At 45.9% G+C, this 27,533-nt stretch overlaps 1 protein-coding gene and 1 long non-coding RNA gene across 2 annotated transcripts in view; both read left to right on the forward strand.

Annotated features, from left to right (window-relative positions):
* The first annotated feature begins 19,107 nt into the window (after positions 1–19,107).
* Positions 19,108–27,533, forward strand: part of LOC105475850 (FKBP prolyl isomerase 9) — a 51,481-nt gene continuing 43,055 nt past the window's right edge. The window contains exon 1 of the mRNA XM_071094047.1: positions 19,108–19,462. Coding sequence (XP_070950148.1) covers positions 19,242–19,462 — 221 coding nt within the window. The 5' untranslated portion in view covers positions 19,108–19,241. The remainder of the gene's footprint in view (positions 19,463–27,533) is intronic.
* Positions 21,614–26,409, forward strand: LOC139362480 (uncharacterized). Its single transcript, XR_011621599.1, has 2 exons — positions 21,614–23,420; positions 23,983–26,409. It is a non-coding gene; the product is annotated as an uncharacterized lncRNA (long non-coding RNA).

Here is a 27,533-nt window from a genome sequence, read left to right on the forward strand (position 1 = left end):
CAGTTACAAACCATTGTTACAATACAAGGTTTTATAATTACCTGATTATTTATCTTTATTGAGATCTTTATTTCTTCATATAGCTTCTACTTACTGTCTAGTGTTCTTTCATTTCTTCTTTTTTAAAATTTATTTTTGTCTTGTTTTTCTGAGAAAATCTCGCTGTATCACCCAGTCTGGAGTGCAGTGGCTCAATCTTGGCTCACTGCAACCTCCACCCCCAGGGTTCAAGCGATTCTTGTGCCTCAGCCTCCCGAGTAGCTGGAATTACAGGCATATGCCACCACACCTGGCTAATTTTTGTATTTGTAGTAGAGATGGGGTTTCACCATATTGGCCAGGCTGTTCTTGAACTGCTGACCTCAAGTGATTCACCTGCTTTGGCCTCCCAAAGTGCTGGGAATACAAGCATGAGCCACAGTGACTAGCCTAGTGTTCTTTTATTTCAGCCTGTGAAACTCCCTTGAGCCTTTCTTTCAGGGCTTGTCTAGTGGTAATAAACGTCTTTGACTTTTGTTTATCTTGAAATGTCTGAATTTGTCCCTAATTTTTGAAGGACAGTCTTGCTCGATATAGGACATATGATTGATGGTTTTTCCTTTTAGCAATTTGAATATATCAGCCATATGCCTTCTGACCTATAAAGTCTCTGATGAGAAATCTACACATAATCTAATTATGGATCCCTTGTCAGATGAGTTGCTTCTCTCTTGCTGCTTTAAAGATACCCTCTTTTTCTTTGTCTTTCAAAAGTTTGACTGTAATGTGTCTTGTTGTGAATCTCTTTTGAGTTCATCTTAATTGGAATTTGTTGAAATTCTTGGATTTTTATATTCACACATTTCATCAAATTTGAGAAGTTTAGGCCATTATTTATTTAAATAGTCTCTGTGCCCCTTTCTGTTTCTTTCCTCATTCCTGGACTCCCACAATGCATAAATTGGTTCACTTGATAATGTCCCATTGGTCCCTTAGGCTCTCTTCACTTTTCCTTCTCTTTTAATTTAATTTTTTGTTGTTATTGTTGTTGTTAGAAATGAAGTCTCACTATGTTGCCCAGGCCGATCCTCAAGCAGTCCTCCTGCCTCCTGAGTAAGTGGAATTACAGTGTATTACAGGGATAGATCATGGGCAATTGCATGGAGATAGTCCATAAGAGCTGGCCAATTTTATGATTATTTGAAGACTTGCATCAAGATAAATAGTTGCTTTTTTCCCCTTTTAGAACATGGTTCTTCTTGGAGAATATGTTCACATTCATTTTCTATGAAGCGCCACTCTTTCTGAAATTCTTTTATGATTCAGTATACACCAACAGCATTCTCTATTACGTTTTCCCATCTTCTGTGCCATGTTTCTTTGTTGTTTGAGGTATGCAGAAATCCATCTCACATGCACTCATATACAGACCACAGATTTAGTGGAGACAGTATCACTGAACAGCAACACCATTGCATAAGTGTCTTTACTGTTGTTGTTGTAGACAGGGATCTCACTATGTTGCCCAGACTTGTCTCAAACTCCTGACCTCCGGTGATCCTCCTACCTTGGTCGCCCAAAGCAATGGAATTACATGAGCCACCATGCCTGGTCACATAAGTGTCTTTTTAAACTTCCATATACATAATTATTTTTGAACCAGTGAGAAACTTCTCTGGCTTCTTCAGGCAAATTAAGCTTTAATTAATTAAAAAGAAAAAAAAAAAAGCTTCTGGAGTGTCAGACAGAAAGAATACCAATGCAGGAAAATGACACGGTGGTGGTGTTGTTGTTGTTGTTTGGGTTTTTTTTGTTGTTGTTGTTGTTTGTTTCCTTTTTGAGATGGAGTCTCACTCTGTTGCCCAGGCTGGAGTGCAGTGGCATGATCTTGGCTTACTTCAGTCTCTGCCTCCCAGGTTCAAGTGATTCTCCTGCCTCAGCTGGGATTATAGACGCGTACCACCACAACTGGCTAATTTTTGTGTTTTCAGTAGAGACAGGATTTCACCATGTTGACCAGGCTGATCTTGAACTCCTGACCTCAGGTTATCTGCCTGCCTCGGCCTCCCATGTGCTGGCATCACAGATGTCACTTTTGGCTGGTTATGGTGGCTTCCATCTGTAATCCCAGTACTTTGGGAGGCTGAGGCAGGAGGATTGTTTGAGGCCAGGAGTTTGAGGCCAGCAAAATAGGGAGCCACCATGCCTGGCCTTTTTTTTTTGAGACAGAGTCTCACTCTGTCACCCAGGCTGGAGTACAGTGGCACAATCTCAGCTCACTGCAACCTCTGTCTCCCAGGTTCAAGTGGTTCTCATGCTTCAGCCTCTTGAGTAGCTGGTACTACAAGCACACACTACCATTCCTGGCTAATTTTTGTATTTTAAATAGAGATGGGGTTTTGCCATGTTGGCTAGGCTGGTCTTGAACTCCTGACCTCAATTGATCTGCCTACCTCGGCATCCCAAAGTGCTGGGATTACAGGCATGAGCCACAGCATCTGGCCCTCTTTTTATATTTCTTAAAAAGGTGTTCAATTAGACATTAATTTTAGCTATGCTAAGGCTGGAGTGCAGGGGCATGATCACAGCTCGTTCTAGCTTTGAATTCCTGGGCTCAAGCAGTCCTCCTACCTCAGCCTCCCAAAGTGCTGGGATTATAGACATGAACCCTTTTATTTAATCCCTTTAGGGTAAAAGAAAAGAAAGAAATTGTCCAGGCACAACCAGTGAGCTTAGAGTCAGCAAGCAAGTAGTCTAAAAATGTTAAGATATAATTTTGTGCTGAAACCAATTGAGTCAGGTTTCTCTCACTTGCAATTGAAAGAGTTTTGAATGATTCACATATTTGCCATGTTAGATATATAACAACATGATTTATTTTCTCACCAAGAAGACCCAGGGATCAATATTTCCACTGAAGCAACTATTAGTCAAGGCTCTTTTGAAAATAACAATGAACTAAAATCCAAATCAAACTGTTTTAAGGGAAACAAAAGGAATTTATTGGCTCACATATGTGAAATGTCCAGGGGTGAAGCTTCAGGAATGCCTGTATCTAGGTGCTGAAATTATACAGTCAGCACTTTCTCCCTCTCTCAGCTTCACCTTCCTTTGTATTGATTTATTTTCATGTAGGTTCTCTCATGGTGGTGGCAAAGATGGACACTAGAAGGCATAGATGGCCACCAGTTTAGCAGCCTCCACTGAAAGAAATCTTAGTTCCAAAAAACTTCCATGTGTTATACTCATTGACTCAGCAAGCATCATGCAGCTCTGAAGAAAGAAAAAATCCCTGTGGTCAGAGAGATGCAGTGCTCTTTATAGCGGCAGCAGGCAGACAAATGCCTAGGCAGATAGGGGCAGGTCCCTGGAGAAACCCCACCTTCATGCTGAAGACAGTTTAAAACCTGAAAGCCAAGCTACAGGTCAAATCCATGGACCAGATTGAGAATCCGTCTTCCCATTTGACATGCTTTCCTCTGATTGATTCCCCACCCTTCACCTATTTTACATATGCCTACCCTTTCCTAATTGGTTTTCTACACTGCCATACCCACCTTTGAGGGGTGCCTTTGCTTTAGCCTTTCTTTGCATACTCACAAGCCAATCAGCATGCACTTCCCTATTCTGAGCACATAAAAGCCCCAGACTCAGCCACACTGAGAGCGAAACCAACTGACAGGGTGGGGGGGTGTGTGGGAGACCACCTCTGCATCCCCTCTCCACTGAGAGTTATTCCATTGCTCAATAAAGTTCTTCTCCACCCTCCTCACCCTTCAATTGTCAGTGTATCCTCATTCTTCTCGGACATGGGACAGGAGCTTAGGAACCGCTGAATGCATGTACATGCTATAACACAGGAGAGCTGGGACACACCTGGCCCAGCCATAGGCTGAGCCAATGCACAAGCTAGACTTGGCCCAGGCAGACTGAGTAGGCAGGGCACCTCCTGCAGCAGGTAGCATGGCTGAGCAAGGCCCAGGTGGAGGTTGCACCAGTTGGAGGACCCTGGCTGGCAAAATGACTGAGAAAAATCCTGCATCACTCTGGCCAAGCCTAGGTTACATGCCTGCCATAATTACCAGGGGTGGAATCAGCTTTACCCCAGTCATGTAGACTGACAGTGGGGAAGGGGTAGTTCTGGAAACCAAAATCAATGTGCTATTACTTAAACACAGAGAGAAAGAGACAGAGAGACAGAGACAGAGAGAAAGAGAGGGGATGCTGGGTAGGGAAAGTAACAAATGTGCAGTTCAATAATCTGACAGCCTCCCCCAGTACCAGCTCCCGGGCTGCATTCTAGTCATCTCTTCTTGATAATTATGTTCACCTAAAAGAAAGAAGCTGAGGCAAAATTAATATAAGTAGAGAGTTTATTTGGGCCAGGCTTGAGGATTGCAGCCTGGGAGCATAGATTCAAGTTGTCCTGACTATGCACTCTAATTAGCAGCACTTAAAAGTGGAATTTTTTTTTTTTTTTTTTTTTTTGAGACAAGGTCTTGCTCTGTTGTCCAGGCTGGAGTGCAATGGTGTGATCATGGCTCACTGCAGTCTCAAACCTCCTGGGCTCAAGCGATTCTCCTGCCTCAGTCTCCCATGTAGCTGGGACCATAGGTGTGTGCCACCATGCCTGGCTAATTTTTTAATATTTTGTAGAGATGGAGTCTCCCTATTTTGCTGGCCTCAAACTCCTGGCCTCAAACTATCCTCCTGCTTCAGCCTGGGATTACAGGTGGAAGCCACCATAACCAGCCATAAGAGGATTTTTGAAAGTAAAAAGGTGGGGGCAGGTGGTAGGCGATACAAAGTTGTCAGGAATTCTCACTGGCTTACAAAATTAACATTGATTAGTGATTAGCTATACACTGTTAAACTATAAGGTATGGGTTATAGTGTCCTGTGACATTGTTAGGTTAATTTATTGCTACTTGTTGCAAGAGCAAGTAGTTTCTTTCTTTCTTTCTTTCTTTTTTTTTTTTTTTTTGAGATGGAGTCTTGCTCTGTCTCCCATGCTGGAGTGCAGTGGCGTGATCTCAGCTCACCGCAAGCTCCGCCTCCGGGGTTCACGCCATTCTCCTGCCTCAGCCTCCCAAGTAGCTGGGACTACAGGTGCCCACCACCATGCCCGGCTAATTCCTTTTTGTATTTTTTAGTAGAGACAGGGTTTCACTGTGTTAACCAGGATGGTCTCCATCTCCTAACCACGTGATCCACCCACCTCAGCCTCCCAAAGTGTTGGGATTACAGGCGTGAGCCACTGCTCCCAGCCAATAGCAAGTAGTTTCAAGAGATGAATACATAGTTCAAGGGGAAAGTGGAATGTGATTTGTGTTTCACTTCATGTCTGTCTTAGCCTCACAATTTAAAAGAATTGGTATTCCCAATATAAGATTTTTTTTTTCTTTTCCCAATTTGTGTCTTAGAGCTTATAAAGCAGTGAAAATTCATTTTACTTTTTATATCCACCTGTTTATGTGAATTCAGGTTCATTACATATTTTGACACCAGACTGAGAAATTTTTTGACGGTGGGATGTGGTGGCTCATGCCTGTAATCCCAGCAATTTTGGGAGGCTGAGGTGGGAGGATTGCTTGAACCCATGAGGTCAAGTGTGCAGTGGGCCATGATCATGCCACTGCATTCCAGCCTGGTGACAGAGTGAAACTGTTTGAAAAAAACAAACAAAACAAAAAAACAAAAAAAAAAGAAAAAGAAATGCATTACTCACATTTTGAAACTTTTGGGGAGAGCAGATCAGGTGCCTAAGCCAGTCCAAAAACGGCTTTGACAAAGCAAAAGCAAGTGGCCCTGGGATTACTGCAGTTAGGGGTGGAACCTGGGTGAGCATTCCTGCACAAGGACCCAGGCTTTGTGTGGCTTGAACTTCCCCCTACAGTGCCAAGAGAAGGAGTGCATGTGCTTTCTATCGGCTCACTTACCTGTGGGTAAGAGGGAATCGTGGAAGTGGAGCTTGAAAGTTTTCAGTTGTAGAACACCAAAAATGCAGTCAGGTTCTTTATAATATGGGGTCACATCTTAAATCTCACCCAGTTTTCTGATACCAAGAGATTCAATGCAATAATATACCATCCATTAACCAATGGATGGTTATGGAATTCTTTCCCTGGTGATTATAACTTTAAAGCATTTTTTTTAACCCATCATCCTTTAGTTTATGCCTGTTTAATCTGGTAGGATGTGCAGGCACAGTCCATTTCCAGAGAGAGAGAGTAAAGTGATTGTTAGCCAACCATAAACACATACGGAGGCACCCTTCACTTTGTACTGTGGCACCTAGCCCACACAAGTGAGGAACGCTTCTGTTTGTACTCTCTCGCTGTCGTATTATCCTGTCCATGAGCCCCTCGGTTTGTTTTTTATTTTGTTCTTCTGCCCCTCCTAAGATACCAGATTCATTCTTGAGACCAGCCAGGCAGCCTTGGTGTTGACCCACTAGCAGTGGGGCAGCTGCACCTGATCCTTAGCCTGTGTTACTGGACAGGTGTCAAATCTTTAAAGTAAAAACAAAATCCTGAACCCTGGCTGGGCCTGGTGCCTCATGCCTATAAGGCTAGCAATTTGAAAGGTTGAAGTGGAAGGATCTCTTGAGCCCAGGAGTTGGAGACCAGCGTAGGCAACATAGTGAGACCTTATCTCTACTAAAATTTTTTTTTTAATTAGCTGGGTATTAACTTTGAAATTTACTGCTTTTGGTCAAAATCCACTCTTCAGCTAATGCTTTCTTCCAGCTGGTTGTCTTCTTGCCTGCTCTGTGTTGTAAAATGAGGGTCCCTTACTGCATTATCAAGGGGAAGGCAAGACTGGGACGTCTAGTCCACCTGAAGACCTGCTCCATTGTCGCCTTCACATAGGTGAACTCGGAAGACAAAGGCGCTTTGGCTAAGCTGGTGGACGCTATCAGGACCAATTACAACGACAAACACGATGAGATCCGCTATCACTGGGGCGGCAATGTCCTGGGTCCCAAGTCTGTGGCTCGCATCGCCAAGCTTGAAAAGGCAAAGGCTAAAGAACTTGCCACTAAACTGGGTTAAATGTACACTGCTGAGTTTTTTGTACATAAAAATAATTAAAATAATACAAATTTTACTTAAAAAAAAATTAGCTGGGTATGGTGGTGCACGCCTCTAGTCCCTGCTTCTTCTGAGGCTGAGGTGGGAAGATCACTTGAGCCCAGGAGGTTTGAGGCTGCAGTGAGCCATGATCACACCACTGCACTACAGCCTGGACAACAGAGTGAGACCTTGTCTAAAAAAAAAAAAAAAAAAAAAAAAAAAATCCCAAGCCCCTTCAAGTAACTGAACAGACCCCATATTGGCCAAGTGGACCCCAGAGTAACTTTGAAAACGAAGTTCTTGGCTGGGCATGGTGACTCACACCTGGAATTCCAGCATTTTCAGAGGCCAAGGCAGGAGGATCTCTTGAGGCCAGGAATTCAAGACCAGCCTGGGAAACACAGTGAGACCTCATCTTTACAAAAAAAATTTAAAAATTAGCTGGGCTGACCGGGTATGGTGGCTCACGCCTGTAATCTCAGCACTTTGGGAGGCTGAGGAGGGTGGATCACGACGTCCAGAGATTGAGACCATCCTGGCCAACACGGTGAAACCCCATCTTTACTAAAAATACAAAAATTAGTCAGGCGTGGTGGCACATGCCTGTAGTCCCAGCTACTCGGGAGGCTGAGGCAGGAGAATCGCTTGAACCTGGGAGGTGGAGGTTGCAGTGAGCCGAGATCGCATCACTGCACTCCAGCCAGGTGACAGCAAGACTGTCTCAAAAAAAAAAAAAAAAAAAAAAAAAATTAGCTGGGCTTGGTGGCGCACACCTGTATCCCAGCTGTTTGGGAGACTGAGGTGGGAAGATTACTTGAGCCTGAGAGGTCAGTTCTGCAGTGAGCCATGATTATGCCACTGCACTCCAGCCTGGGCAGACAGGGTGGGGATCAGGCACACCTCCTTATATGCCCTCCCTCACTAACTATGATTAACCTTTCTTCCCTATGGACTTAGAAGAAACCAGCTCTTTCAAAAGATTCCACCACTGATGTCAACCAATGGGGATGCTGCCCTTTCTTTTTTGACCTGGTAAGAGACCCAGTAGGGTTTTCTTTTTTTTTTTTTTTTGAGACGGAGTCTTGCTCTGTAGCCCGGGCTGGAGTGCAGTGGCCGGATCTCAGCTCACTGCAAGCTCCGCCTCCCGGGTTTGCGCCATTCTCCTGCCTCAGCCTCCCGAGTAGCTGGGACTACAGGCGCCCACCACCTCGCCCAGCTAGTTTTTTGTATTTTTTAGTAGAGAGGGGGTTTCACCGTGTTAGCCAGGATGGTCTTGATCTCCTGACCTCGTGATTCGCCCGTCTCGGCCTCCCAAAGTGCTGGGATTACAGGCTTGAGCCACCGCGCCCGGCCAAGACCCAGTAGGGTTTTCACCTCCTCTGCTTCACATTTGGACATCAGAGGGTCAAAAACCCCACCATCAGATCATGCCATCCTGGCCATTTTTTTGTTCACGGAACCCATGAAGGGGCATGATGCTCAGTGTTTCTCCTTTCATAAATATTCATGACTCCTCCTATAGCTTATTGAATATGTATATTTGGCCACACTGTCCAGCATACATTCCTGTTCCCTTTGCCCCTCCCTTGAAGTGTCTGTTTCTGGCTTCTGGCAGGAGGCTGTGCTTCACAGCCTGTCAGAATGGCCACCTGCAGGCTGCAACCCTTTCTGAGAAATAAAGTTCTCCTTTCCAGATTTATGAACCGCCTTATTCTTCAGTTGACAATGTATACCAATGAAAAGATGGATGAAGACATAGATAGTGGTGGCTCATGCCTGTAATCCCAGCACTTTGGGAGGCCAAGGTTTCAGGATCGCTTGAGCCCAGGAGTTCAAGACCAGCCTGGGCAACATAATGAGACACCATCTCTACAAAAAATGCAAAAATTAGCTGAGCATGGTGGCACGCACCTGTAGTCCCAGCTACCTGGATGCTGAGGTGGGAGGATCACTTGAGCCCAGGAAGTCACAGCTGCAGTGAGCCATGATCGCACCATTGCACTCCAGCCTGAGCAACAGTGTGAGACCCTGTTTTTAGTTTTTTTATTTTTATTTATTTATTTATTTTTAAAGACATAGGTAGCTAGAGTAATACAGAGATGAAAGGGAGATTATTCACACACGCGTCTTAAAATAGAAATTCCTAAATTTTATTTTACTTAAAGTTAACAGAAAATGACATATTTGTGAAATTAAAGGAATTTTTTTTACTACTAGAGATATTAATTCCCAAAAGAGTCATTTAACACTAAGAAAAATGATTATGGTTACAAAAACTACTAAATGGGCATATTTCACAGCACACACACAGACATATGCACACAGCCACACACATACAACTCTAAGAGTGATTCTGTGTTTTCTAGGGGAGAAAATATAATTTATTTTCTTTCTCTCATAGGTTCTTCGTTGAAACAGCCTCCTAAAAATAAAAGTCAGCAGAAGTTTGGCTGGGCGCTGTGGCTCATGCCTATAATCCCAGCAATTTGGGAGGCCGAGATGGGTGAATCACCTGAGGTCAGGAGTTTGAGACCAGCCTGGACAACATGGTGAAACCCCATCTCTACTAAAAATACAAAAAGTAGCCAGGTGTGGTGGCCTGTAAGTCCAGCTGCTCAAGAGGCTGAGGCAGGAGAATCTCTTGAACCTGGGAGGCAGAGGTTGCAGTGAACCAAGATCGTGCCACTGCACTACAGACTGGGCAACAGAGCAAGACTCCATCTCAAAAAAAAAAAAAAGTGTATTAAGTCATTGCTGTACCCATCACACAGGAAAGGATTCTCAGTTCAAATGGATTTCTTTCTCAAGGCAGTGGCTTAGGGGCCTTGCTTAAATAGTATTTTAACAAAGACTCATAAATCCTATAGTGACAAGAGAGCATCTTCAGGTTTCCAAAAGGTAGGAAAATGTCAGAAGGTAAATCTATGGGAAGAGTAAAGTCTCTGGCGCTTTTGTGTATGAGCTTATAAGCAAACCCTGCAAAAGCCCGTCTTTAGGCGGGAAAGGCAGAGAGGAGGCAGGAAGACCTTTTGTCTTTGTAAGTTGCCGTCCTGCCATCAGGCAAGCAGGGGGAAGGGTAGAGTGTCCCCTGCCCTTTAATCTTCAGCTCTACAATCCCTAGTATATTACGGAGGAATATTTTGGTTTCTTTCAGTTTTAACCACATATTTCCACTTTTAAAGCATCCATTGACATCCTGGTACACAGTAAAACTTTCTCTTTGGTAGACTGCTGCAGAAATCCAATTCCAAGAATGTCTGTGAGGACTTCATCACTGTTACACTCTCTCCCACCGCTCCCTTTTGCTGCCCTCTTTATTATTATTGCTTAGAATTCTTCTTCTTTTTTGGCTTATGGCTCTGATGTGGCTGGAAGGTGCACGGTCTTAGAAGAGGAAAAGGATAGCTTGGGATTTAAGCCTCATAAGGCCAGTATCATACATATTGTATTAGTCCGTTCTCATGCTGCTATGAAGAAATACCCGAGACTGGGCAATTTATAAAGGAAAGAAGTTTAATTGACTCACAGTTCCACAGGACTAGGGAGGCCTCGGGAAACTTACAGTCGTGGGAGAAGGGAAAGCAAACACGTCCTTCTTCACATGGCAGCAGCAAGGAGAAGTGCTGAGCAATGGGGGGAAAGCCCCTTATAAAACCATCAGATCTGGTGAGAATTCACTCACTATCATGAGAACAGCATGGAGGTAACAACCCTCATGATTCAATTACATCCCACCGGGTCCCTCCCACCACATGTGGGGATTGTGGGAATTACAATTCAAGATGAGATTTGGGTGGGGACACAACCAAAGTATATCACCAAACCATATCATATTTAGCAGGTTTGAGGGAAAAGCTATACATATTTATAAGGGGATTGGGTAAACACATATGTCACATACATCCCACATTTACTTTGAGACCAAGTTTTTGCATTAAAAAGAGATGGAATTTGGCTCTTTACAACAAAAAGTGAACTACAGGATACATAGACAGTTTGTGCAAATCCTCTATAAGCTGCTGAAACTGGCCAAAGGCCTGCAGTAGCTTATCAGAAAAGAATGTTTGTGAGGCCCGTCCTCTGTCCAATCAGAGTTGTAGTGGTCTGGGTTGTAAATCAGAATTGATAGCTCCTATTGTTAGGGAGTTTAGCCAAAGGAATTTAGACATTTGCCATGCCAGTCAGGCCCTGAACCTACTCTGCCCATAGGTAACTTCATTTCCTGAAGCTTTAAGTGCAACTTAGTTGATAAAGCGGTGTCTATTTTGGTCTCTCAGATCACAAACTTTCCTTTTCTTTTTTTCTTTTTTCTTTTTTTTTGAGACAGAGTCTCACTCTGTCGCCCAGGCTGGAGTGCCGTGGCATGATCTATGCTTACTGCAAACTCGGCATCCTGGATTCAAGTGATTTTCCTGACTCAGCCTCCCAAGTGGCTGGGATTACAGGTGCATGCCACCATGCCTGGCTAACTTTTTTGTATTTTTAGTAGAGACAGGTTTCACCATGTTGCCCAGGCTGGTCTCGAACTCCTGACCTCAAGGGATCCACCCGCCTTGGCCTCCCATAGTGCTGGGATTACAGGCCTGAGCCACCACACCCGGCTTCAGATCATACTTTCTTTCATGCCATTAATTTGTTTTTCAGCCTTGTTTAGTCTGTTTCTTGTTGCATCTAATTAATTTATTACATTTGTAATGTGGAGAAATATGAGTCAGTACAAAGAAGTAAGAAAGTAAGAAAAAGTAAAAATCAAAACCAAAAAAAGCAGAACAAAGAGAAAGTACAAAATGGTGACTATCCTCTGTCTGTGTAGAAAAGACTGTGAATTAGGGCACACCTCCGTAAGAGAAGTCACAGGGAGCCACATCTACCCACCCATATTTATGTCCTTTGACTTGCTTTTTTCTTCTTCTGTGTTTATTCCTCTCCGCAAGTAAGTCACTGCACACAAGAGAGAGACCATTGGATGGGAGGGAGGAACAGGTGGTGTTCCTCTGGTGATCTTGGACATCAGATTATTTTTTTGCAACCTACAAAACTGTAAAGTGAAGTTTTGGCAGTTCCTCAGAAAGTTACCAGTAGAGTTTCATATGATCCAGAAATTCCATTCCTAGATAGTGTCAGTGCTTTTTTTTTTTTTTTTTTTTTGAGTTGGAGTCTAGCTCTGTTGCTCAGGCTGGAGTGCAGCGGCAGGATCTTGGCTCACTGTAACCTCACGTCTCGGGTTCTAGCAATTCTCCTGCCTCAGCATCCCAAGTAGCTGAGACTGCAGGTGTGTGCCACCACAGCTGTCTAATTTTTGTATTTTTAGTAGAGACGGGGTTTCACCATGTTGGCCAGGCCGGTCTCAAACTCCTGATCTCAGGTGATCTGCCAGCCTTGGCCTCCCAAAGTGTTGGGATTACAGGAGTGAGCCACTGTGCCCGGCCACATCTGGTGTTTTTACATTTTGTGGACATTTGTGTAAAAAAAAAATTGAGTAGGAAAATTTGTGGAGCCAGAGATAGTGTCTTGTGCCTGTAGTCCCAGCTATTCAAGAGGCTGAGGCAGGAGGATTGCTTGAGCCCAGCAGTTCAAGACCAGCCTGGGTGATACAGTGAGACCCTGTCTCTAAAAAAAAAAAAAAGGGAAAAAAACTCATCAAAATATACAGTTAAGATCTATGCATTTCACTTTAAAATTATACCTCAATTTTTTAAAAAAGTAAAAGGAAAAAAATGGTCCATATTTTCAGCCAAGGTCAAGAAAGATCTGCCTTTGTTTCAGCTCTCATACTGTAAACAAGTGTGCTTTTTGCAGTATATTTAGTGCCATGTTTTTAGCATTTTTTTTGCTTTTTATTGGTGATTTTGCTCTTCTTGGTGGCCCTAAGCATAGCGCTGAAGGGCTGTCTTGTGTTCTTAAGTACAAGCGAACCCTGATGATAAGAAAAAATATGTGTTAGATAAGCTTCACTCAGGCCTGAGAGCAGCTAGCCTAAATAAACTTTTTTTTTTTTTTTTTTTTTTTTTTTTTTTGAGACTGAGTCTGGCTCTGTCGCCCATGCTGGAGTGCAGTGGCACGATCTCGGCTCACTTCAAGCTCCACCTCCCAGGTTCACGCCATTCTCCTGCCTCAGCCTCCAGAGTAACTGGGACTACAGGCGCCCGCCACCACGTCCGGCTAATTTTTTGTATTTTTAGTAGAGACGGGGTTTCACCGTGTTAGCCAGTATGGTTTCGATCTCCCGACCTCGTGATCCGCCCGTCTCGGCCTCCCAAAGTGCCCGTGGTGGCGGGCGCCTGTAGTCCCATCTACTCCGGAGGCTGAGGCAGGAGAATGGCACGAACCCGGGAGGCGAAGCTTGCGGTGGGCCGAGATCGCGCCACTGCACTCCAGCCTGGGCAACGAGCGAGACTCCTCTCAAAAAACAAACAAACAAACAAACAAACAAAAAAGTTCATGCATCTCTTTAAATGCTGTAACAATGTGTAGATCCACTGTCTGTATGTGAGATAATCCATTTTCCCTGTTCCTCAGTAACAATATGTCTTACAGTTATTTTTTAATCTTACTAACTTCAGAAATAAAAAAAGTACTTCATTATCTTAATTTTCTTTTCTTTTTTTGAGGAAAATGGAGACCTTTTATTTTCTGAGAAACAATCTATAGATTGGGGAGATGCAGCCTTTGGTACAAGTGAAAGTACACTCTCTATTTTCTTTTCTTTTTTGTTTTTGAGACTTGCTCTGTCGCCCAGGCTTGAGTGCAGTGGTATGATTCGGACTCACTGTCACCTCCACCTCCTAGGTTCAAGTGATTCTCCTGCCTCAGCCTCCCCAGCAGCCGGGATTACAGGCGCGTACTATCACACCCAGGTAATTTTTGTATTTTCAGTAGAGACAGGGTTTCACCATGTTGGTCAGGCTGGTCTCAAACTCCTAACCTCAGGTGATTCACCTGCCTCGGCCTCCCAAAGTGCTGGGATTACAGGTGTGAGCCACCGTGCCCAGTGTATTTTATTTTCTTGATTACTAGTGAGGGTGAATATATTTATTTGTATTTCCTCTTTTCTGAATTCTTCACCTGTGTATTCTGACTTCAGTTTTGTTGTACTGCTGCATAATATACCACCCCAAAGTTTAAAAACAACAATCTAATATGCTTACAAAATTCTGTGGGTCAGGAATTTTGGCAGGATATAGCAGGCAAGGCTTTGTCTGCTACATGATTTTTACTGCTCAAATGGCTGGGCTGACTTGAACACAGGGCAGATGGCTAATCCAAGGGCTGCTTTACTCACATTTTTGCTGCCTATGCTGGGATGGCTGAGGCATGGGCTCAGATGTAACTATCAATCACAGAGTCCACATGTGACCTCTCCAGCATGGAGGGCTCTTGGTAGTGGGACTTCTTACAGGGATCAGGACTTAAGGGGCAAGTGTTCCAGTGAACCGGGTGGAAACAACATGGTCTTTTATGATCTAGCCCAGAAGTCACGGCCCATCATTTAGGTTGTAGTCTATTGGTCAGCACTGCTGTGGGTCTATCCAGATTCAACAGGATAATCATAAACTCCACTTCTCAATGGAAGGAGCCTCAAAGAATTTCAGGCCAACACAGATGGGATGTTCACTTATGCTTGCACATTTGTTTTGTCATATATTTGCAAGGGTTTTTTTGGTTTTGGTTTTGTTTTTTTTTTGAGACAGTCTCACTCTGTCACCCAGGCTGGAGTGCAGTGGTGCTATCTTAGTTCACTGCAACCTCATCCCCCGGGTTTAAGCGATTCTCCTGCCTCAGCCTCCCAAGTAGCTGGGATTACAGGCGCCTGCCACTACACCCAGCTAATTTTTGTATTTTTAGTAGAGATGGGGTTTCACCATCTTGGCCAGGCCAGTCATGAACTCCTGACCTTGTGATCCACCCACGTTGGCCTCCCAAAATTCTGGGATTACAGGCGTGAGCCACCATGCCCGGCTGTAAGTTTTTTTTTTTTTTTTTTTTTTGAGATGGAGTCTTGCTCTGTCGCTAGGCTGGAGTGCAGTGGCACGATCTCAGTTCACTGCAAGCTCCACCTCCCAGGTTCACACCATTCTTCTGCCTCAGCCTTCTGAGTAGCTGGGACTACAGGCGCCCGCTACCACGCCCAGCTAATTTTTGTATTTTTAGTAGAGACGGGGTTTCACTGTGTTAGCTAGGATGGTCTCGATCTCTTGACTTCGTGATCCACCCACCTCAGCCTCCTGAAGTGCTGGGATTACAGGCGTGAGCCACTGCGCCTGGCCAAGTATTTTTTCAAATTATCATTTCTCTTTAAAACTTTTTGGCATTTTTTAATAACAAGATTTTTTTTTCTTTTTTGAGACAGAGTCTTGGTATGTTGCCCAGGCTGGACTTGAACTTCGGGCTCAAGAGATCCTCCACCTCAGGCTCTCAAGTAATTAGGACTACAGGCTCCTGGCTCCTGCCACCATGAGCAGATGTTCGTTTTTATTTTATTTTACATATATTTTTAAACAGGTTCTCACTCTGTCACCTAGGCTGGAGTGCAGTGGTGTGATCACAATTCATTGCAGCCTCCATCTTCTAGGCTGAAGGTGATCTTCCCACCTCAGCCTCCGAAGTAGCTGAATGGGGACTATAGGTGCAGGCCACCCTGCTCCACCTTTTTTTTTTTTGAGACAAGGTCTCTTTCTGTCACCCAGGCCAATTATGCAGTGGTGCAATCATGGCTCACTGCAGCCTCAACATCCAGGGCTCAAGCGATCCTCCAACATCAGCTTCCAAATAGCTGCGACTACAGGCACACACCACCACATCTGGTTAATTTTTGTTTGGTTTTTATTTTTCTTTTTTTTTTTTTTTTTTTTTTTTGAGACTGAGTCTGGCTCTGTCGCCCAGGCTGGAGTGCAGTGGCCGGATCTCAGCTCACTGCAAGCTCTGCCTCCCGGGTTTATGCCATTCTCCTGCCTCAGCCTCCCGAGTAGCTGGAACTACAGGCGCCCGCCACTTCGCCCGGCTAGTTTTTTGTATTTTTTAGTAGAGACGGGGTTTCACCGGGTTAGCCAGGATGGTCTCGATCTCCTGACCTCGTGATCCGCCCGTCTCGGCCTCCCAAAGTGCTGGGATTACAGGCTTGAGCCACCGCGCCCAGCCTATTTTTCTTTTTGAGACAAGGTGTCACTCTGTTGCCCAGGCTGGAGTGCAGTTTTTTTTTTTTTTTCTGTAAAGTAGTGATTATGACCTTATACAGAGTTGTCATGAAGATTGGACTTCTTGGCATCTAGTTTAAGTGATCAAGTTTCAAATCCCAAGTCTTTACAATTAATATGTATTGTATGTTTAGCATCTGAGCCTAGAAACTAATTCAGCACCAAGATATTTCCCGAAATTGCCATAAGAGGTCAGTAGGCAAGATAAGTATAATCTGTTTTACAGTCAAGGGTGGAAGTAACAAGTTACCTGACTTGCCTGAAGCCACAGAGACATAAGTGAAGCAAAGACTGGACCAAAGTAAATGTATAGTGAATGAACTGAATGTCTGAATTCATGCCAATAAAATATATAACAATTTTTATTATCAATGATTATATACTTCAAAATCAAGATGTTGTTTGACAATACAAAGATGACGTGCAAAAGTACTTTTTGGTGATCAATGCCATTAATAGACTACAATCAGAAAGTTTTTGTCTTTTTTTTTTTTTTTTTTGAGATAGAGTTTTGCTCTGTTGCCCATGCTGGAGTGCAATTGTGCAATCTTGGTTCAGTGCAACCTATGCCTCTGGGGTTCAAGCAATTCTCCTGCCTCAGCCACCAGAGTAGCTGGGATTATAGGCATGCAACACCACATCCGGCTAATTTTTGTACTTTTAGTAGAGACGGGGTTTCGCCAGGTTGTCCAGGCTGGTCTCAAACTCCTGAGGTAAAGCAATCTGCCCCCTTGGCCTCCCAAAGTGCTGGGATTACAGGGGTGAGTAATTTTTGTATTTTTTTTGTAGAGGTAGGGTTTTGCCATGTTGCCCAGGCTGGTCTCAAACTCCTGGGCTCAAGCAGTCCTCCTGCCTCAGCCTTCTAAAGTGCTAGGATTACAGGAGTGAGCCACCAGGCCCTCTGTTTGTTTTTAAAATCAGAGGTAGATGTTGAATTTTATCTCATGCTGTTTTGAGTCTATGGCCACATGATCTTAGAGCTTTTTCCCCCCTTCTTCTGTCCTATAATTTTTTTTTTTTTTGAGACGGAGTCTCGCTCTGTCGCCCAGGCTGGAGTGTAGTGGCCGGATCTCAGCTCACTGCAAGCTCCACCTCCCGGGTTCAAGCCATTCTCCTGCCTCAGCCTCCTGAGTAGCTGGGACTACAGGCGCCCGCCACCTCACCTGGCTAGTTTTTTGTATTTTTATTGGAGATGGGGTTTCACCGTGTTAGCCAGGATGGTTTCGATCTCCTGACCTCGTGATCCACCCGTCTTGGCCTCCCAAAGTGCTGGGATTACAGGCTTGAGCCACCACGCCCGGCCCTGTCCTATAATTTTATTAATAGGTGTTCTATTTCTAGAATAAGCTCTAAGATGAACAATGAATATTTTTCTTGTTGTTCGTGTAGTTTCTCACTCGATCCCTGAAACCTAATTGATTATAATAATCTTATAATTATTGTTTTATCTTCATCTTACAGAGAATACTGACATTTTGTTAATTTGCAGAAGCTCACCTAGGTAGTCCACGTAATGGTATATTTTTCCTTTAAAATACTGTTTTTTTATTTTTTACTTATTTTTTTTGAGGCAGAGTCTCACTCTGGAGTGCAGTGGTATGATTTAGTGGTGTGATCTTGGCTCACTGCAACCTTCAACTCCCAGGTTCCAGTGATTTTTCTGCCTCAGTCTCCCAGGTAGCTGGGACTACAGGCCGTGCCACCACACCCTGCTAATTTTTGTATTTTTAGTAGAGGGTTTCACCATGTTGGTCAGGCTGGTCTTGAACTCCTGACCTCAGGTGATCCAACCACCTCGGCCTCCCAAAGTGCTGGGGTTACATGTGTGAGCCACTGTGCCTGGCCGAATATACTGTTGAATCCGATTTTATCACGTTTTATTCAGTATTTTTGCATTTATATTTATAAATTAGATCGTGCCCTGTTTTTTCAGTTTTATTTTTCCTTTTTGTTGCTCTCTTTGCCAGGTTTTGGTATCAGAATTGTGTTTGCTTCCACAACAAGTTGAAAAAGCGTTGATTTGCTTTCATTATTCCAAAATTTTAATAAATTATAACAACCAATTCCAAGTGCATCTGACTACTCTGATGAATTCCTGTGGCATCTGGGTCTCTATGATGAAGTCCTCCCTGGCATAGGCTCCTATATGGGCGCGAGCTCGGCTCGCTGCAACCTCCGCCTCCCAGGTTCAAGGGATTCTCCTGCCTCAGCCTCCCGAGTAGCTGAGAGTACAGGCGCGCGCCACCACGCCTGGCTAATTTTTTTGTATTTTTCGTAGAGACAGGGTTTCATTGTGTTGGCCAGGATGGTCTCGATCTCCTGACCTCGTGATCCGCCTGCCTCGGCCTCCCAAAGCGTTGGGATTACAGGCGTGAGCCATCGCGCCCGGCCTCCCTTTTCTTTTAAGTAGGAAGAAAAAAAAATCCCCAAGGATGGTTTCAGTCTCTTTCAAGGTAGATACCATACCTTTGTAACTAAGTTAAAAAAAAAAAATCTAATTTTCCCTCCCTCTCCAAAGCAGCAAGGGGAAATTGGATCCACCGCCACGTAGGAGCCCCTCATGGCACCAAACCCGGTGTCTCCAGGGATGGGCGGAGACCAGCGGGTGGGTTTGGGCAGTACGCGCTTTTCTCTTCCGACTTTGGGCCAAAGCCTTGTCTGGAGATCACAGTGTCTCGCTCGGGGACACGCCCTCCCCAGGCCCAAACTGGGTCCCCATTTGGAGTTCCCAGCCCCCCTCCCCGCCGCGGCGCGCACATTCCCAAGGCCGGGCGGAGCAGGGCGCAGCAGGCCCGCCCTCGGCGCGCGGCCAGGCTGGGCTCCTCCCCTCGAGCTGTGGCCGGGGGGCGGGCGGCAGGGGAGAGGGGGTGGTGGCTGCAGCCCGGGGAGGGCCGGGAGACCGTTCCACGTTTGCAAACGCAGCCGCACGCCCAGGCCTACCCGTGCCGCCCGAGCTCCGCACTGCGTCCGCGCTACTCTCCTCGCCGCCCCGATGGCGTTCCGGGGCTGGAGGCCCCCGCCGCCACCGCTGCTCCTGCTGCTGCTCTGGGTGACCGGGCAGGCAGCGCCCGTGGCTGGCCTGGGCTCCGACGCGGAGCTGCAGATCGAGCGGCGCTTCGTGCCTGACGAGTGCCCGCGCACCGTGCGCAGCGGCGACTTTGTGCGCTACCACTACGTGGGGACGTTCCCCGACGGCCAGAAGTTCGACTCCAGGTACCGCGCCCTCGGCGCCCGGCGCGGCCTCCGCGGATGCGCGTCCCTCTCTCCCGACAGGCCTTTCCCTCCTGCCGGACCTCCCCTAGCTCCGCCCCGTGCATCCGCGCTCCTCCCTTCTTCCGCTGCCCAAATTCTCCCAGACCCCAGACCCTCCGCCGCGGGTGAGCCTCCCGGCCCTCATGTGTCCTAGGCCGCCTGCCTGGGACTGGACCCTTGGAAGACCATGAGCAGCGGGGTTGGGGCAGACCACGCCCTCCTTTTCCTCCAGCGCGTGGACACACGCAAAATCAGTGTAAAATAATCAGTGTGAGTGGGGGCCGCGTTGCACAACTGGAACCCCAAGAGTGGGTGTTCGTGCCTGCCTCTCTTCTCCCTTTCCTGTTCCTTCCCTCCGCTCCCTTGGGAATCTAGTCAGATGGTGCTTCTCACACAAAACGATGATGACGAAGAGGCTAGTGGCCGCAAACATACAATGAGCTGTTAACAATGTGTAGATGTAATTGTAAGTACTTTCCATATTGTAGTGTACTCATTTAATTGTACAGCAGTCTTGTGAGGTAGGTACTATCACTACCCTCATTTTATCAGTAAGGTAACAAGCAACTGAGGCTACGAAGCGTATTGAAACAATGGAGTCAGATTGTTTAATCCAACTCCAGAAGTCTGTGCGCACAGCTACCACTGCCCTTCCTTTCCGGCCATACAAAAAAACCTCTCTTGGGGCTGGGCGTGGTGGCTCACGCCTGTAGTCCCAGCACTTTGGGAGGCTGAGGCGGGAGGATCGCTTGAGCCCCCAGGAGTTTGGGGCTGCAGTGAGCTACGGTCGTGCCACTGCACTCCAGCCTGGGAGACAGACAGAGATCCCATCGCAAAACAAAACACAACACAACACCTCTCCTGGGCGGGAGGTGGTCCAGGACCGTCACTCCGCCTTGCACCAGGCCCTACACCAGGCCCAGAACTCCTTCTCTCAGCTCTGCCTCAGGATCACAGCACCGCTCTCCAGTTTCCCTCCAGTTTAGTTTCGGGTTTAACAGGCCTCTCTTCCTCCAGCACCAGGCTACTCCTCCCCAAGGCTTTTGTTACAAACCCTGGTCCGTGCCAGCACTTCCCTTCGTGAATCACTAGATCAGGCAGAGAGAACTATTTGTTGAGCCCCTGCTATGTGCCCCAAGGCCTAGGGTCATTATGAATATTTTGTAGACTCTTGACTTTTTTGAAGTTCCAGACAATGAATATACAAAAGCTTTTCAGCATAGTCTGTGGCACTAGCAAGTGCTTAGAAATGATCATTCTTACTACTGTTTTAGTTGCTTTAAAAAAAAAAACTAGCTTTATTGAGATATAATGCCATACAATTTGCCCTTTTGGTGTGTACAATTCAATGTTTTTTAGTATATTCACAGAGTTATGCAAACATCACAACTAGCCAATTCCAGAACATTTTCATCATCCCCCGAAAAGAAATGCAGTCACTCCCCAACCCCAGTTAGACTGCCCTCCAGTCCCTTTCAACCACAAATCCACTTTATGTCTCTATGGATTTGCCTCTTCTAGACATTTCGTGTAAATGGAATCATATAATTTGAGTTGCTTTGTATAATCCAGCTTCTTTCATGGTTCATCTATGTTGTAAAGTATATCAGTACTTCATTCCTTTTTGTGGCCGTATATGTAATATTCCATTGTGTCCATTCATCAGTTGATGGAATTGCTTACACTTTTTGGCTATCATGAATGATGATGTTATGAACATTCATATGCAAGGTTTTGTGTGGATGTACCTTTTCCTTTTTTTTGGATATACACTTAGGAGCTGGAATTGCTGCGTCCTATGGCAACTATGTTACAAACGTTTTGAAGAATAGCTAACCTGTTTCCCCACAATGGCTGCACCATTTTACATTCCCACCAGCAGTGTACGAAGGTTCATAGTTTTCTACCATCTCATCAACACTTATACTTGTCTTTTTTTTTGAGACAGAATTTCGCTCTTGTCACCCAGGCTAGAGTGCAATGGTGCGATCACAGCTCACTGCAATCTCCCTGCCTCCCAGGTTCAAGCAATTCTCCTGCCTCAGCCTCCTGAGTAGCTGGGATTACAGGTGCCTGCCACCACGCCCGGCTAATTTTTGTATTTTTAGTAGAGATGGGGTTTCGCCATGTTGGCCAGGCTGGTCTCGAACTCCTGACCTCAGGTGATCTGCCCACCTCAGTCTCCCAAAGTGCTGGGATTACAGGTGTGAGCCACTGCGCCTGGCCTGTCTGTCTTTGATTATAACCATTTAGTGGGTGTGAAATGATATCTCATTGTGGTTTTGATCTGCATTACCCTAATGGCTAACGATGTTGAGCATCATGTGCTTATTGACCATTTGTGTATCTTCTTTCATGTGCTTCTTTCATAGGGAAGAATTTGTTGCTTGAGTTGATAGTAATTAATTTCAGTAGAACAAGTTGTCCTACTATCTAGAACATCTCTACGGTTGGCAGCCACTGTGAGGCAGTGTAGGGCAGTTTAAAGAGCATGGAGGAGCTACCATCCATTCATCAAACATTTTGCAGGGTCTATCCCTCAAGACAGAGACTAGTGCTAGTCTAGTATGTCTCTTCCCCATCTCTACCACTTACAGCCTAGGCTATTACAACGTAGTGTGATAAGTACAGTAAGATAGTAGCGCACACTCTGTCTCTCATAAAGTTCACACATAGTTCTTACCATGTGCCTTCACATATGTTAACTCATTTAATCTTAGAAGAATTCGTTTAACTTCACAAGACAGTGAAGTAGGTACCTCATTACAAATGAAGAAACTGAGGCTCAGAAAGTTCAAATGATTTGCCCAAGGAACCTAACTACTAAGTAGTTGAGCGGAGATTTGAACCCAGGTAGTTCATGGCCATAATCTATGGTCTGTAGTCTACCCGCGTATGTGATAGAAGAAAGGTAAGTAGCTTTGAAAGCACAGAGAAGGCTTAACCATATGTTTGTGTGTCTGTGTCGGAGGAGAGGTTAGGATGGAATCCTGGGGTGGCAGGGATAAGACCCAAGGATGACTAAAATTCAGCAGGGAGGAGCTCAGGGGTGTGTCTGCAGACCCTTAAGGTCCAGGCTTGTCTTTTGATAAATATTATTATGTGCCTACCACATACCTTTTTGGGTATACAGAGTTGTAGATGCTCTAGCACAGTAGTGTTTAAACTGCATATACTTCCGAATCACGTTGAGAGCTTGTTATACGGTTTCCGATTCAGTAGCTCTGAGATAGGGCCTAAGAATTTGCTTTTCTGACAAGTTCCCAGCTGATGCTACTGGTCTGAGGACCACACCTTGAGAACCATTGCTCTAAAACAGGGGTGCTGCAATGGGACATCAATTTACAAAAATAAATAAATAAATAAAACATGGGTCCCTAACCCCTGGGCCGTGGACCTGTTGTGGTCTGTGGCCTGTTAGGAACCGGGCTACATAGGCAGAGGTGAACAGCAGGTTAGCGAGCAAAGCTTCATCTGTATTTACAGTCTCTCCCCATTGCTCACATCACCGCCTGAGCTCGGCCTCCTGTCAAATCAGCAGGGGCATTAGATTCTCATAGCAGCATGAACCCTATTGTGAACTGCACATGTGAGGGGTCTAGGTTGTGAGCTCCTTATGAGACTCTAATGCCTGATGATCTGTTGCTGTCTCACCACCACAAGCAATTCTTGTGCCTCAGCCTCCTGAGTAGCTGGGATTACAGGCGTGCGACACCACACCCGGCTAGTTTTTGTATGTTTAGTAGAGACAGGGTTTCGCCAGCTTGGCCAGGCTGGAATTCATTTATTCATCCAACAAATATTTACTGAGTGTCAACTCTTGCAGGTGCTGCGGATGTAACAGTGAATAAAACAGAAATCTCTGCCCTCCTGGAGCTTACATACTAGTGAGAGCACAGGCATGCTCTTAAGTTATATGGTAAACTAGCAGTTGTTGAGGGCTATGGAGAAAAAGCAGTGGGAGTGAGGGGTGGGAAGATGGGCGACAGGTCCAGAAAGGTGAGAGGACAGTGGCCACCCAGCTAATATAACTGACCTCCAGATTCTGGACTGGGTGCTCTCATGCCTCACACAAAGCAGCCAGCATGCGGTGAGTGCCTTGTGAGTAGTGTGCATAGATACCTCTACCCGTTCTAGGGAGGGAAGGATTTCTTGCTGAAGCCATAGGAAAGGCTTTGAGGAGCTGATGCTTGAGTTGGGCCTTGAGCATGGGTGGGATTTCATTCCTTGAAGCGGGGAGTGTGTTTAAGAGAGTAGATAAGGTGGACCAGGGTCTGGGCCTGAGCAGTGCATGCTCAAGGAACAGTGAGAGGCCCCAATATTTGGGTCAGGAGGTGGGGGACCCGGCACTAGAATGGTATGGGAGAACCAGTCCATGGGAGGCCCGGGTGGCTGGGCTGGGTGTTGTGGACTTTGTTTTTTTTTTTTTTTTTTTTTCATCCCATAGATTCAAGTTGCCCTGAATATATGCTTCTGTTCAGGATCTTGTGAAGGGAAGGTTTTTGTTCAGAGGAGTAAGAGGATTGAGGTGCTCAGTGGATGGACTGATAGTGTAAGTAGAAGTTCTAGAGATCAGCCTCATTGGGGCTTCATTTTACACAGGGATTCATCCAGCTTCTAACATTCCAGGTACTGGGATACAGCAGAGGATAAAGCTGACAAAAATCCCTGCCCTTAAGTGAGGGTTGGGGCGAACAGAAGCCCGTTCCTGCAGACTTAAGCAGAAAGGAGTGGGAATTTATTGGAAGGATCGCCAATTACTTGTGAGGGTCCAGAATCATGGACTGAGGTGACTTTTTGCCTCTTCCCAAGGGGTTGCAAACGGGGCTTCATTCTCTCCCATGAGAAAGAGAGTGTTCCAGCAAGCTTCCCATGCTGCACACATGACCTCTGGGATCCACCACCAATGCTGACAAGCTGGACTGTCTCACAGGTTTCCAGGAAATAATCTGATGGGTCCTGCTTGGGGCAGGTGTCCACCCTATTGGGTGTTAAGTCACATCATCCTAAGTGGGGGCCCAGGCTCACCCTTTCAGCAGGACTGGTCCTCAGGGAAGAGCCAGTGGGCTGGGCAGCAGCCAGGATGGAGTCAGGGGGGCCTGACGGGGACAGTGGTGTCAGAGCAACTGGCCGGGTCAGGACATGCTAACTTTGGAGTTGTTTAGAGTGTGACTCTGCATCGCAGCTCTTTCTATGGAGAAGGGGAGTGCTGAAAGGCAGGCTGCTACCATGCGTTAGCCCTGTACATTTCTGCTAACTAGGGGAAGATCCTAGCCACTTCTCGCTGCGGTCTCCTGAGGCCATTGGCAGCTGGCCAAGCACCCCTGGTGAAGACTTATTAGCAGGGCTTTGAATTTTCATTTGTGGGTCATTGCGAGCAATTACACATTTATATGAACAATTTAATTTGGCTGTATGGTATTTTATTGGGCTAAGCCCTGTGAAAAATGGGAATCATCTATAGGGATCTGACATTTTAATTTGTGCAGTTGCTTACAAACAAAAATCTACAACAGCAATGGATTTTGCTTTGCTTTGCAAAGTTTTTCATTTAATGATGTTTTAATGGGCCAAAGCCCATCCAAGCCAACAGCTCATGTTTCAGGGTCTGATTTTCCGAGGAGCTATGAATGGAGGCGTTCTCTCTCATTTCTTCTCTGCTCCCGCATGCTCCCTCTCTCCTCTCTCACCTCCTCTCCCTTCCTCCTCTGCAGTGTTCTCACACTTTCCCGTCTGGATAGTTTGCTGGTTCATTAACTGCTTTTCTTTTCTCATGGCATGTCTCATTAGCTACTGGTAGAGATGGTTGTTTGAGGGAAATAGTCTTGGGCAAAGGGTCTAGAAAGCCAAGCGTCCCCTTTGGGAGTGAATGTGTGGAGAGGGAGGTGGGAGGCAGAAAAGCCAGACTCTGCCTCCCTGCTTTCAAGTCTGCAGTAAGATCCAGTCTCAGTGGTGAAACTCCGCCAGCAGAGGGGGTGAGTCCCAGTTGGGTGCTAGGCAGCCAGTGAGGAGGTGCGTTTCAGTCCCATTCGTGAAGGGCGGTGGCAGGACCACAGTCCAAACGCGAAGCAGGTCCCCTGTGAGTCAGCCATCTGAGTTGGGCCAAGTGAGACAGGACCAACTTTGAGGCCCCCAGAAGGTAGTTCCCATGCCCAGTGGACTTGTTCTTCCTTACTTTGCCTCCCTTCTGTTATGGGTTCTGAAAATCTGGCAGTCTTTTTTTCTTTCTTTCTTTCTTTTTAAGACAGGGTCTCACTCTGTTTCCCAGGCTGGAGTGCAGTGGTGCTCACTGCAACCTCTGCCTCCTGAGTTCAAGCAATTCTCATGCCTCAGCCACCCGAGTAGCTAGGATCACAGGCATGTGCCACCACACGTGGCTAATTTGTGTATTTTTGGTAGAGAGAAGGTTTTGCCATGTTGCCCGGGCTGGTCTCGAACTCCTGAGCTCAAGTGATCCACCCGCCTCGGCCTCCCAAAGTGCTGAGATTACCGCTTGAGCCACCGTGCCCAGCCTGCCATTTGTCTTTTTAAAAGTTTGTTCTTATTGCAGATTTAAACGTACATTTAGAAGCCCCATTATGCCTTAAGAATATAGCCATGGGGGCCGGGCACGGTGGCTCACGCCTATAATCCCAGCACTTTGGGAGGCTGAGGCGGGTGGATCACCTGAGGTCAGGAGTTCAAGACCAGCCTGGCCAACAGGGTGAAACCGCATCTTTACTAAAAATACAAAAATTAACTGGACGTGGTAGCTTGTGCCTGTAATCCCAGCTTCTAGGGAGGCTGAGGCAGGAGAATTGCTTGAACATGAGAGGCAGAGGTTGCAGTGAGCCAAGATCGTGCCACTGCACTCCAGCCTGGGTGACAGTGAGATGCCATCTCAAAAAAAAAAAAAAAAAAAAAAAGAATATAGCCATGAGGATAGTTATTTATCTCAAGTAATGTGTCACCAATAAAACGTGAGCTTCTATGTAGACAGTTTAGTGAATTGACTCTGATGTCTCTTGTCTTAGTGGTCCTTGGGTTAATAATTTTAAAGAGCATCATCAGAGAGTGCTACAGACACCTTTCCCATCACCCCCCTGGGGCAGTAATGGAAGGGGACAAAAATAAGCTGGTGGAGAGTAAAGGAGGGTGTTGGATGTGCTAGGTGGTTTCCCTTTGCCTTTCTAGGTCCACCCTCCACCTGTTCCCTTTGCTTTCTGCTCTGGGAGGCTGACCTGTATGGACTACATCTGCATAGTATGGAGTGCATTAATGACCCTTTGTCTTCTGGCTTTGGTTGGGTTCAGCCAATGGGACATTGTAATAGGCCATTCTTGTGTCCCTGGAAAGAAATACCTGAGGCTGGGTAATTTGTAGGAAAAGAGGTTTAATTGGCTCGCAGCTCTGCAGGCTGTACAGGAAGCATGGCATGCTGGCGTCAGCTTCAAGTGAGGACCTCAGGAGATTTACAGTCATGGTGGAAGGGAAAACGGGAGCAGACATCTCACACGGCAAGAGCGGTAGCAAGAGAGAGAGGGTGGGAGGTGCCACACACTTTTAAACAAGCAGATCTGTGAACTCATTCATCACCAAGGGGATGGCACTAAGCCCTCCCACCAGGTCCCACCTCCAACACTGGGGATTACATTTCAACATGAGATTTGGCATGGACACAGATCCAAACCCTATCAGGCATCAGATGTTCAGAGGGAGGGAAGAGAGTGAGGTGAAGGTATTTATTCCTCTGGCTTCCTGTCTGTAGGGTCACCATGGATTGTGGCCCTAAACTAAAGGGCCCAGTTCCTGTCAGATAGCCCCTAGCTGCCCTCTCTGTCTCTGTCATTCAAGCTCAGGTGTGATAGCAGCATTCCCTACCCAGCCACAGAGGTACTCTCCCTTGTGTTTTGCTGTGTTCTCTACACACCTTTGCACACAGCCACTTTGTTATTACTTTAAAAAAAACCATAAAATTTGCCATTTTAATCATTTTGAACTGTATAATAGTGTTAGCTATATGCACACTGTTGTGCAATGTATTTCTAGAATT

Source organism: Macaca nemestrina, chromosome 4, assembly GCF_043159975.1.
Source record: "Macaca nemestrina isolate mMacNem1 chromosome 4, mMacNem.hap1, whole genome shotgun sequence".
NCBI lineage: Eukaryota > Metazoa > Chordata > Mammalia > Primates > Cercopithecidae > Macaca > Macaca nemestrina.